At 39.3% G+C, this 13070-nt stretch overlaps 1 protein-coding gene across 2 annotated transcripts in view; it reads right to left on the minus strand.

Moving 5' to 3' along the window:
* CAP2 (cyclase associated actin cytoskeleton regulatory protein 2) overlaps window positions 1-13070 on the minus strand; it is a 145623-nt gene that overhangs the window by 97328 nt on the left and 35225 nt on the right. For both annotated transcript variants that reach the window (XM_036255980.1, XM_036255979.1), the window contains exon 3: window positions 9696-9796. In XM_036255980.1, the coding sequence (XP_036111873.1) occupies window positions 9696-9796 (101 nt within the window). The remainder of the gene's footprint in view (window positions 1-9695; window positions 9797-13070) is intronic.

The following is a 13070-nucleotide window of genomic DNA, read 5'->3' on the forward strand; positions in this document are numbered from 1 at the left end:
CTCTCTCTCAATTCCTGCTCAGTTATCCTCAGAAAATCTCTTTTCCTGCTTTTTGTGTCCCATTTGTGAATTCCAAAGTTATCCCTCTAATCAAAGGAGCGTGACATACACTTATAAAGAAAAAATAATCCAATGTTTGGTAGTGAATGTAGAAAGGAATCAGGCCCAACATCAGCTAAAAGTATAAATAATCTGCATAGAAATCCCCATCTCTTTATTTGTCTTTCTCTAACTAAACTCACACTCCCTCAGGTACCAGCATTCATGATAAATGACTATTTTTCATTTACTATTATTGTCTTCCTGCTTCATTTAACTAAAAGCGATAGTGAAAGAATTTTTTTTCCTAATATTTTGCATTACATAAGTACTGCTCAAAAACTCTTTGGTGAAGGTATTTATTTTTAATTTCTCTTCTGTCACCAACTAGTACTTCTATAAAATAAAGTAAGAGGCTCTCTAGGTTTAACAGGCTTTAAATTACTCTGTTGGACTGTTAGAAGAGTTTTCAAAGTCTCACAGTTCCTGTATTTATCTAGTGGCAGTCCCTTAGCGGAGACTGTGCACAGTGGTGTCCTGTGTACTACACATGGCATGCTGTTTTCTGTACCTTTGTGTAAGAACAGAATCACCCACCGCTTACATTAGGTCTATGGGCAAATATCTTCCAAGTTTCTAAGAACTAATTTACAAATGAACTTTGGAGTGGAAGTCCAAGTTTAGGGCTGTCTGTACTTGGATATATTTAGACAAGCTACTGAATTGTTTTCATTTTCCATCCAGATGTTTAAAATGATATAAATACAGGTAAAGACTCTTGAACCCAGGGAGAATTGATTATTGAAAATATGCAGTGAAGTCCCAGACAAATACCTAATTTCCCAACTGGCCCTTTCAGACTCCAAAGTTATTTCTTGCCTGATTACTATCATTGTGAATGGTAACGATCGAAGCATCATGCCAAAACCCAATCCAAACAGAAACACCAAACAAAATTCTATTTCTTTTTAAAATGTGACCTTCCATTTAAAATACTTATAGTAAGGTTCAGAAAATTATTCTGTCTCATACAGAGCTCATGGATATCTACTGGCAAGGACTATGCCAATATATTGATGGATTTTCATGTCACTTATGAATTCTCATCTAGTTTTCTTGAGATGTCTTAGAGCTCTAGACTTTCAATGGCTCACTTTCTTCAACTACAAAACAGGAATGAGAATGAAGGCAATAAGGGAGGTACTAGATTGTCAGGGCTATGATAAATTCAGGGTGTGTGTGTGTGTGTGTGTGTGTGTGTGTTAAACAAAAAATCTATAGAGTCTATATTTCTCCATATTTCACTTGCTACTTCATGATTTAAAACCTGGCCTTGATTTTTTTTTAACTGCTAGTCTAGGGCATTACTTGCCAGCCATAGTGTATTCATACATTCATTGATTCAATAATTCATTAAAGAGTTGATTCATGCATTTAAGCATTTATTTTCACTCATTCATTCTGCAAACATTTATTAACCACTTGCTATGGGCACAGTGCTAGATACCAAATGGGCCAGTGGAAAACAACATACTTCCAAGACCTTGCAATAAAATCCAACACTCGACTGGTGGGCCCCAAAAGATAAATCATAGTACCTCTACTGTACATTAATCTGTTTTAACTAAAGCAATTGGAAATGTCAGCATTCCAAGTACCTTACCGTTTAAACTATTCACATTGCCAAGTGTTTTCTGAAAGGGGAAGGATTTCTAGTGTAAATGCATATGAGTGATAAATTGTTAATTCACTGAATACCCTGTTTTCTTTTTCATTACCAAAACATCTTATATTTGATATAATAAAATGTGTTGGCTTGCAATGTGTTATAAAATGTTTCATGTCATGTTTTAAAACTTAAAGTGTTAAATCACAATCTAAATACAACTAGAAAACAAAAAAATGTACTAAAGGTGAGAAAGCATATATATATATATATATATATATATATATATACGCTTTCTTTTTAATTTCTTAATCCTCACTCAAGGATATTTTCCTATTGATTTTTTTTTTGTCCTCACCCAAGGACATTTTTCTATTTTTTGTTCAGATAGAATGGGAGGAAGAGGAGAGAGAGAGAGAGAGAGAGAGAGAGAGAGAGAGAGAGAGAGAAACATCGACATGAAAGGGACACATTGAGTGGTTGCCACCCACATGACCCAACCAGGGCCAGGGACAAACGGCAATCGAGGTGCATGCCCCGGGTCTCTCTGGACCGCAGGCCGACGCTCTAACAAATGAGCCAAACTGGCCAGGGCTCTATTGATTTTTTTTGAGAGAGTGGAAGGGAGGGAGGGAGAGAGAGAAACATTGATGTGAGAGAGACACATCGATTGGTTGCCTTCCACAAGGGATCAAACCTGCAAGCCAGGTATGTGCCCTTGACCGGGAATCAAGCCCTTGACCCTTTGGTCTGAGGGCTAATGTTTAACCACTGAGCAAAACTGGCCAGAGTGAGAAAGTATATTTTGTTCTTGCATTATGCACACTAATAAATCTGCAAACACATTTCCTACCATCACAGTGACGCTTGGGTTAGAGCTCCCATATATTTGACCAATACTATTTTTCTGATATGTTGATAATGCAGTAAACCCTCAATTTGGGGGACCTCAATATAATGGAAAAAATTTCTGGTTCATATGTTGTATGTGAAAATTAACACTGTTAATTTTAAAATGCTTTTAACCAAGATTTGCTTATAAGTAAATTAAAAGGTTATTTTTTGTTATTAATTCACTGGTTTTTAAAAATTATTTATTTATTTTTTAATCCTCACCCAAGAATATTTTAACATCTATATTTAGATAGAGTGGGAGGGAGAAAGAGAGCGAGAGAGAAACATCGATGTGAGAGAGACCCATCGCTTGGCTGCCTCCCGCACGACTCCAACCAGGGCCAGCGATTGATCCTCAACCGAGGCACCTGCCCTTGACTGGAATCGAACCCACAGCTCTGGTCTGTGTTACAATGCTCTAACCACTGAGCAAAACCAGGCAGGGCAATTTATTGTTATTTTTAACAAATTTTAGCGAATAGGCCATATGTTGGAAAAAACACTGTAGTTAAATTTTGTGGGCATAATATTATTATATACCTACAACTATCATCTACATATTTAAATCCAAGAGTCACTGTTCGTAAATAGTGGTTGACCAACGATTAGCACATGATCACACCGCATCACTCAGTAATTGGTTCTTTTGTCCTTCGTCACATGGGGTGACTTTCTGCCTTGGTTTTAACAGACCTGGCCTGTGTTCCCACATGCACTAAGCCACGCCCCAGCCATGTGCACGTGTCTACTTGGGGTGATTGGTAAGTGCCCACATTTCAGTATGGACCTATTCAGTATAAATTTAAAAATACAGTAATACCTATAGAAAACTTTTCTGTGAAATTAAAATTTTTTCATTCATACTTAATTTTCATTACACAAACGTGCCTACATAAGTAAAAACAGGCAAACTAACTAATCTGTCAATTTTTTTAACATACACATTTGGAAAACCTACTTTATTATATAACGGACTTCTGGCTTTAACGGACACCCCCTCACCCGAATTAGTCTGTTATATCGAGGTTTACTGTATAGCTTTCTGTGAAATTCTTAGGTGAACGGTGCATATGTACTTGTGTATGTGTGCGTGTGCGTGTGTGTGCACGTGACCGTTTTGTGGAGATGCATGTATAGATACAAATAACAAGATAATCTAAATGAAATCAAGTCAGTACTTTCAGACAAGTATTGATTTTCAGACACTGAAACAGCCTACAGGCAAACAATGAAGTAATTCCGAAGTCTAGATAGAAAACAACAACAAATGTTCTAATGACTGGCATAGTTTTAGAAAGAAGGAAAGATAGGGAAGAAAAGAAACAGGCAAGAAAAGGGGAAAGGAAACATATTTTGCAGTACTAGGTAGCATGACTCACATTGGGAGACAAGCCTCTAAAGGGGTGTTTCTAGGGAAAAAATATCTTTGGAGAAAAGTTGCTAGTTACCCTCAGGAACTCCTGCCATGGACTAAACTGTAAATTCTTGATATGCTTTTATGTAAAGAAACGCCATTCACATGAGACTCAATAATCTCATTTTTTTCACAGGTGCAGGCCAAAAGGTGCCAGCTAGCAACCTGGGCAAGCTCAGAGTGTCAGAATGCATCGCCACTTGTTTCGACTCTTCTATTTTGCTTATGCCAGTGAACATAGAACAGAGAAGGAAAACCCGGATTAATAAATTACCACAGGTTTCCTTTAAGAAGCCAAAAGAAAAGCACTCAGACAAAAGTTTGGCAAAAGCATATATACTGTCCCGGAAGGAAAAAAGGCAGGTATTATCTTAACCTAAGAAATTCATAGAACCTTATTCATTGTTTCAACAAAATATTTTGGTGACACAAAATGGGGCAAATCTGGTGGTTAGTGATGCCTGGTGGCCTTTCAAGAGATGTTTAGATTCCAAGTCCAGGTTCTCCCCATTGCCCCGCTCACCATGTGTTATGAAATCCGAATGCTCCATGAAACAGACAGGGAGCATATGCTCTAAAAACCGACATTCTCAAACAAAATAGTGGTCGCAAGGATGTCCAACTAGGGCCAATGACTTAGCCGGAGATGGACTGTGATTCAAAGCATATGTTCAGTAGCAAATTATGTGTTCGGTGCTGAGCATAAAAATTTTACACACTGGGAAGACATGATAACAGATGCTGACATATCTGTGAAGTTTCTGAATTCTGCAAACATGGTGGTGCAACACGTTCAGGCTGAGACAAGGCCGGTGTGATGAGGCAGCAGTCAATCCCATGAAGGACAGAGTTCTCCCCGTTGCCCCGCTCAGCACTGCTTTGAGATGACAGATGAAGGGCAGGAGTTACAGTGATGTTCCACCCTCTCCTCAGCCCTGTGCCTGAGCGAACTGTCAATATGAGCCTTCCTCATATTGTGGAAATGGGGTGAGGGGAACGGTAACAACTGTAGAGTAACAGGGCAGGTGGAAGGTGGTACGTAAGTGCCACTTGCTTCTCATTAGGGAAGTTACTGACAAAGGTGTTGGGAGACACAGCTGCCTGGCAGATCAAAGCCAATCATCTCCCAATGCAACGGATCATACTCTGGAGGCAAGATTCCTGGCTCTGCCATCAAGACTTGGTGCTCCATCACCTAACCTCTCTAGGAAGGGAGGGAGCATGGAAGGAAGGAGGGAGGGAGGGAAGGAAGGAAGGAAGGAAGGAGGGAGGGAGGGAGGGAGGGGAAAAAGAGAATGAGGGGGGAGGGAAGAGAAGGAAGGGAAAAAGGGTGGAAGGAAGGCAAAGAAAGAAAAATAAAAGGGGCTGTATAATGCAATATACGAGTTCTAAGGTATTTCATCTCTAATAATTCTGACTATCATTAACTGGCCAAGACAGTAAGAAAGGAGACGCCTAATTTAAAGCCTGTATCAAATCTAGAAGCAGAATTCTTTATTCAAGTCATTTTTTTAGATCTCTGCCATTTAGAGAATGTGAAAGACATACAGATCCCTTGGTCTTGAGATTGCCAAGGTATCTACATCTAATAAAAATAGTCATAATAAAAATACATTTTCATATGTTTTCATATGAAAACAATTAGCAGGAAACCATAAGTTAATGGGAAGACCAACTTGGTTGAAGGTGAGCAGGAGAGTGAGGGAGACCTGTGTAGAATGGGTGTTTGTTGAGTCAAAATTGTGCTTCTGATCTTTTTTTATTTTTTGTTTTTGGTGGAGGCAGGAAGGTTCCTACATAGACCCAGATTATAAAGCACCAGAAATGCAAATCGCCACTTTTTACACGAGTACAATTACCCACAGACGTCTTCTAAACTCAAAGGCAGAATACAAATAGAATTAGTAAAACAAATGTGCGTTCTTGTATTATTTATTTCTGAGATTAGGTTATTAATTATTCCAGAAATAAGGTCCATGTAAAGAAGTGACAACCTGTAAGACCAAAAAGGACAGCCTCATGGCGGCCTCAGGGTCTTTGTAAATGAAGGAGTCCGGTTTTCTCCGACGCGCAGGGAAGCAGGATGCTATTTGATGGGCAGTGTTCTGTGGATCCGTTTCCGGACGTGCTTCCTTCTGCTTGCCTGCCTGTTCAGATAGCTGAGGTGCTTCCCCTGCAGGGCTTGAGATGCTTCTTCTAACAATGATGATGTCCCTATCACAATCTTGTCAACTGGAAACCAAACTGCCCCTCATGCTTTAACGCTGAGACAGCAGGTGAGTCACTCAAAGGGGCTGTGAGAGCCGACAGGCCCTTGGAAGTGAGGCTAGTCCCTTGGAAGGACTAGCTCAAGGTCATGCCGTAAAAAGCTGAGCCAGTTCTAAATTCCACGTACAAACTGCCAGTGCCCATTAGAGGAAGACGGTCCTTATTTTGCCACTCTTTACACTGGTTACCTAGCCAGCATGGTATAAAATGAACAAATATTTTGTAAAGGGTTTAAATCAATGACACAGCCTAGGAACATCTAGAATAGTGATGGTGACCCATCAAAAGTATAGCTATCATTGTCTAAAAAGGTTCATCCTTTATAAAGTCATGGAGCTCAACTGTGCATTGTGATTTAATCATACTGTGCTTACGTGTGTTATACTTCTCAGTTGGTTCTTTCTTATCCATTTTAACCAAAGATAGTAAATAAATGTTCCAGACTTCTAGGAACATTTCAAACATAAATTCTATAAATCTCCAAAAGAGGTTTGAGTTAGAAAGAACTATACGGTTTGCAGCTATTTCATGATTTTCAAATCATTTAGAAATAGACCTGAGATTACTTTCATATACAGTGAAACCAACAGGATAGCTTGCAATAAATAAATAAAGGAAATCACACATTTGTTCATTTAAAGATAAATGATGTCTGACCAAGGGCTTGGTATATTACGTAGGCTCAGTTCCTAGAGAACCCTTTCCTGTGGTATTGAGGGCTATGTTTACTTTAAACAATTATTATAAAATTATGCATTGTTTATTCTTTCTTAAAAGGGGTGCAAGCTGAGTCAGTGATCCTGGGCTGAAGAGTAATTCAAATAAGCCCTTTGGTTTATGTTGCATGCAAGAAGGCTTTAAAGATCTAATCTTTGCTAAACCTGTTATGTTCTTCGGTTCAGCAGAGCTTCCTAATTGTAGCTATTAGTTCCTCCTTTTTTGTGGTCTGTTCTGTCAATAGACTATCGAGCATTTAGTAAATTAAGCCCAACCAGCAGCCAACACATCGAGACAGACGTTAAATCATAGCTTGGCTGCCCTTATTCATTACGAGTAGCTGTGAAATAGCTTTTAAGCACAGGGGTAGGATTTAACATGATGCACATTTGTGTCATTCTCAAATTTCCATACTGTACAATCAGGTATGTGAGGGTTTTTTTCCTCTAGGCAACAGGTGTGTTCTTGGAACAAAGTTCAACCCCCACTTGTGGCTTATGTGAGCAGCAGCAGCTGCAAGCTTACCGCCAACGACACATGGTTCTAGAAGAGAAAAATGAACGGCTTGTTCAATGTATTAAAGTGATGGGCAGATGGATGATAGCAGCCTGCACTTTTCTTTGTCTTATAGGCTCAGAGTCGAGTCTAAACTTTTAGAAAACAAGTGTTTTTCTCTCTTTATCTTCTCTCTTTCCCTTTCCTTCCTTCCTTCCTTCCTCCCTCCCTTCTCTATATTCTACCTTCTTTCCTTAATTTTTAATAAGCATTGTGTATTCATTATTCAGAATATTGCTTCATTTGGGTCACACTGTTTTCAGACCAGTGAGTGGGGGAAAAAAGTTAATATAAATCAAGCTACACTTTATTCGTAACTCAACTTTGCTCTAGAAAGAATTTAAAGGAACAGTTTACTGTGCAATTTGAAGAGACTTAGTAAGTAAATTGTATTTTTAAAAATAAAAAATTAAATATACTCATTTATAAGCCTTGTTATTCTCTAGTAAAAAAGTCTATATAAAATTTTGTGAGATAGTACTAATATGAATTATAATGTACTGTGTACCTCAGAAGCACAATATCAACATTAATTAATAGCAACAACAATACAATAATTATACTGATTGTGTTCAAGAGAGTAAATGTTTGTCAATCACTCAAGAATATTTTTTAGTGTATTGGGGTAATATTCCATTTCATATGTTAGCTTTCAGGTACTATCATGCCTGAGAATACAAGAAACATCTTACTGTATACAAAGATATTAAGCTAAAAAGCAGACCAGAGTAATTACAGAGCTCTGTGATATATTTGAAGCAAACATGTTTCATTACACAGACTTTTCTAGAACTTGTGTATGTTAGAGCTTCCCCTCTTTAGCTAGTAGGTATTTCTACAGGGATATTTAATAAAAATAGGGGTCATGAGAAGCATCTTCATTTTTCTCAGATGTGTCGAACAAATTCGTGGCAAATGTGATAAGACAAGCATGCGTCCAGTTACACCCTGGAACCCTGAAAGAGCCGAGTCACCTGATCCCCTGGAAGACCAGTGTTGGGTATCACACATAATGTCTAATTGGGGCAGGAGCAAATCGAGAATCCCTTCTTAGGTGTGTGGTTTTTTGTGTGTTTTTTTAACTCAAACCACAACTTTATTCAAGAATCAGATTTTATGTGACTCTAATCTGAAAATGGTTTTGCCAGGACTGTCTCATTGCTGAGAAAACTAAAAGCAGATGGATTTGGAATTCAATCCTCTGAGAGAAACAAAGGCAAATGAAAAAGAAGCTGGTGATAAACTTGTAGGTTTTTAATTGGTTTGGCTGTTACATTAGACTTTCACTAAATGCATGCAAATAATGACTAGCCTCAGAGAGGATGCTAAACATTTAAAAATGTATAAAAAGTGCCTAAAACTGGAAAGCAGGCCTGGGTATCACTAAAGGGCTCTACTAACCCAGAGATGATCAAATTCTATAACTTCGCTTTCCTCAAGCTGAACTCTTTAAAATCATGATTAAAATATACACATGGCAGAAAATATACCATCCTCACCATTTTACGTGTACAGTTCAGTAGTGTTAAGTATATTCAATTCACACTGCTGTGCAACAGATCTCCAGAATGTTTTCTGAAGTTAGTCTGCATTGCAAAACTAAAACTCTATACCCATTTAAAAAGTTTCTATTTCTCCCTCCCCCTGCCCCTGGCAAGTATCCTTCTACTTTCTGTTTCTATGAGTTTGACTACTCTAGATACCTCATATAAATGGAATCATACATACTTGTCTTTTGTGACTGGCTAATTTCACTTAGCATCACCTCCTCAAGGTTTATCCATGTTGTGGCATGTGTCAGAATTCCCTTGTATGTATAAACCGCATTTTGCTTACCCATTCATCTGTCCACAGACACTTGGGTGCTTCACCTTTTGGCTGTCGTGAATAATGCTGCTGTAGCATAGGTATATAAGTATCTCTTTGAGACCCTGCTTTTAATTCTATGGGGCATATATCCAGAAGGGAACTTGCTGGATTGTATAATAATGTTATCTCTAATTTTTTTTGAGCACTTGTTATACTCTTCCATACGGTGGCACCTTTGCTATTCCCACCAGCAGTGCACAAAGGTCCCAGTGACTCCACATCCTTGCTAATCTTGGTATCTTTCCATGGAGGACCAGAGAGGAAAGTACTCACGTGGGTCTCCACATCACCAGCAAGGATCCTACTCTTCTTTAAAAACTCAGCCACCGTGCTGTTCATCAGTTTGTCAAAGGCTTCCACCGAGGGTGCCATACCTTTGGGAGAAGAATATGGTGTTATTCCCATATGGTAGTTTAATGAAAAGCTGCTGCAGCTTTGCTGTAGTTAATATGGAAGTTTAATATCATTCATGTCATTGTCATTCTCTTCACTATGTCATTCATTCCTTCAATCAGTATTCTCGATGGCTCAAGAAAACAATGTTTTCTTCTTATTTTTTTTAAATCCTCACCTGAGGATATTTTCCCATGTATCTTCAGACAGAGTGGGATGGAGGGAGAGAGGAAGAGAGAGAGAAAGACATCAATGCAAAAGGGACACACTGATTGGATGGCCCCACATGACCCCAACCAGGGCCAGAATGAACCACAACCGAGGTACGTGCCCTTGACCGGAATCAAACCCGCAACTCATTGGTCTGAGGGCCGACGCTCTAACCACTGAGCCAAACCGGCCAGGGCTGTTTTCCTATTTTTCATCCTCCTCAGTAAGACTTTCACTTACATAAGTTCATGTAATTCTCCCCCAAACCTGTGGGGTAAGCAGCGCCATCGTTTTTCTGATGAGGAAACGGAGATGAAAACGGAGCACCCGACTGGAGCAGAGCCGTGTGACAAGTAGAAGGCGGATCCAGAACCAGAACCAAGCCTCATTAACCCTCGGCCAGTGTGCTTCCCTCCAGACTGACCAGACCAGGTGCCGTCACGGCTTTGCAAACAGTTACCAGCGTTACCCAGGACTATTAAAGGTGAATATGGACTGTGGGCAAGTGGAAAAGGAAAGCTGAGGTCACACACATTGTCTCTTCTTCAGCTCCAGGGGGACGAGAGGTAGCGATGGAGGGCAGGAAAGAAATGTAGAAGCTGAAGTGACAAGGGCTCAGGCTGGTGTGCTCTGAGTTTCTCTCCCTGCCTTTTAGTTCACAGGAAAAGTCTGTCCAAGTCCTGGACTTCAGATCCCCCACACTGAGAAAGATAACATTGAGAAACTCAGCACTACAGGCTGCTAACCTCCAAAACAAAAGCTAGGGTTGCCTTTCTCCTATTGGACAGAAATAGGCAAGCTGTAAAATAGAGGTCTCCTTCCTTTTCCCGGGTGCCCATTTCCACAGGCCCAAGGGGTGATGGAAACAGTTGCTCACAGCTCTCTGCACCCATCTGACTTCTCACTAAGCAGGCTGCTGAAGCTGAGTTATCTTAAAGCTCAAAATGCAGTATGTGCCAAGTTCCAGAACGTAAAAGGGGTGCAAGCCCAAAGATTCCTTATGGATCCATTTGGAAATAGACAAACCTGTTTGCTGCTAGGAGAGAGGCCTGAGAGGTAGGTGTCTGTGGAATACTTAAAGTAGTAGAAAGTTTTAGAAATGTAATAAAGGCCTCTACGTGGAGAAGGTATAATGATAAAAGGGAATATTTTCCTATTGCCTTTCATCACTCAACTCTGCTCACACCTCCTCCAGGCAGCCTCCAGTGACCTCTTTCTCCCCAGCCTGCATCCTTTAAGCATCCCTCAATCAAAGTATTTGTGGCCCTGGATAGCATTGCACTGAGACCAGAGATTCTAGAGGATTAGGACCGTGTATATAATTCATCTTAGATTTCCTAGCACCTACCATGGTGCTTGTCACTTGGCAGGCAAACAAAAATATTTCTTCCACTCTTAAGCCAAACTTACCTGATTGTCAGGGATAAAATAAAACATATCAAAACACATCATAACACCAGTGTCATAACAAGGCATTTCTTTGATCTGTGCATAGATGGATTTATAATGGACTGGATTCCTTCTAAACGTTTCTTTTGAAATAAAAAATAATTTTTAAACTTAACACTATAGCGTCATTGTAATGATGATGTTTATATTTAGGGTGAGAGGTTATGGTTAAGGATTTTTTCAAAATAGAATTTAGAAAATTCCCAACGCTGACTAATTAAGAAGAAATGGAAGTGATGTTTAGGATAAGGAAAAGGTCTTAAGGATGGATATCATTCAGACATTTTACTAACTATCCTACTTGCTAAGTACCCTACTGCATTCAAGTAGGATAATAAATTGCTTTAAAAGACCTGACTTTAATAACTGGTCTGAAATTATTTGCTATATGAGAAAATATTTGCTTAAGTACTTAAATAATTTAATTATATACCTCAATTTTGCTTAGCTTATTAATTTTCTCAGAATTTAAAAAAAATCCTCAGCCAAGGATATGTTTTCATTGACTTTTAGAGAAAGGAAGGGAGAGAGAGACCTTGATTGGTTGCCTCCCATACAAGCATCAACCAGGGATTGAACCCACAACCTAGGTAAGTGCCCTGACCAGGAATTAATCACACCACCTTCTGGTGCATGGGATGATGCTCTAACCAACTGAGCCACCCAGCCAGGGCCCCATTATATATATATATATATTTTATAAAGAAAAAAAGTACAGTCTAGTAGCTCTTTGAGTAAACAAAGTTTAAATTATGAAGGTTTTTTTCCCCCTTTACTCAACAACACTACACAATCTCTTGGGAATTGGATTTAACTTTATTTTATGCATTCACCGGCTTTATATTTGTGTTTGGCAATCTTAGAGAAACTTCTTTTGTTCACCAGAGGCCAAAGTAATAGGGACACAAAGTTACTGACGAGAACATAAAAATATTTTCTTACAAATAAGGTTGACTAAATCTCATAGAGCAACTGGATGGTTAACAAAAACAGGCTTAACACCCCCTTTCAATTCGTTCAGAGCATTTTAATTTTCATTATGATCAGGGGGAAAAGAACCAGCCTGTGCATTGGTGCTCACGCAGTGATTTTTGTCCCAGGGCATGTAATACAAGACGCAGCTCCAAATACGCCTGAAATTCTAGAAGCACCAGTGTGGATCCTGCCTGGTGAAAGCTGTCTGAAACCCCCTCTTCCACAACTCTTTTCTCAGCCCCCCAAAGCCTGACAGGATTCAAAATGGGTCAGATAAGGAGGAACCTTATGTGAGATAAGAACAGAGTTGCTAGATTAAACAAAGATAGCTCAGTCATATTTGAATTTCAAATAAACAATGAATAGGTTTTTAGCATAAGTGTGTACCATGCAGCATATCCTGTGCAGTATTTGGAACACACTTATACCAAAAAAAGCGCAGCTTATCCAGAATTCTAATTTAACTGGGTGTCTTGTTTGTTTGTTTTGTTGTTGTTGTTAATCCTCACCCAACTGGGGTTGGGGATCAACCCTGCAACCCAGGTATGTGCCCTTGACTTGGAATCAAATCCAGGATCCTTTGGTGTATGGGCCAACATGCTAACACTGAGCCATACCAGC

Source organism: Molossus molossus, unplaced genomic scaffold, assembly GCF_014108415.1.
Source record: "Molossus molossus isolate mMolMol1 unplaced genomic scaffold, mMolMol1.p scaffold_m16_p_12, whole genome shotgun sequence".
Taxonomy (NCBI): Eukaryota; Metazoa; Chordata; class Mammalia; order Chiroptera; family Molossidae; genus Molossus; species Molossus molossus.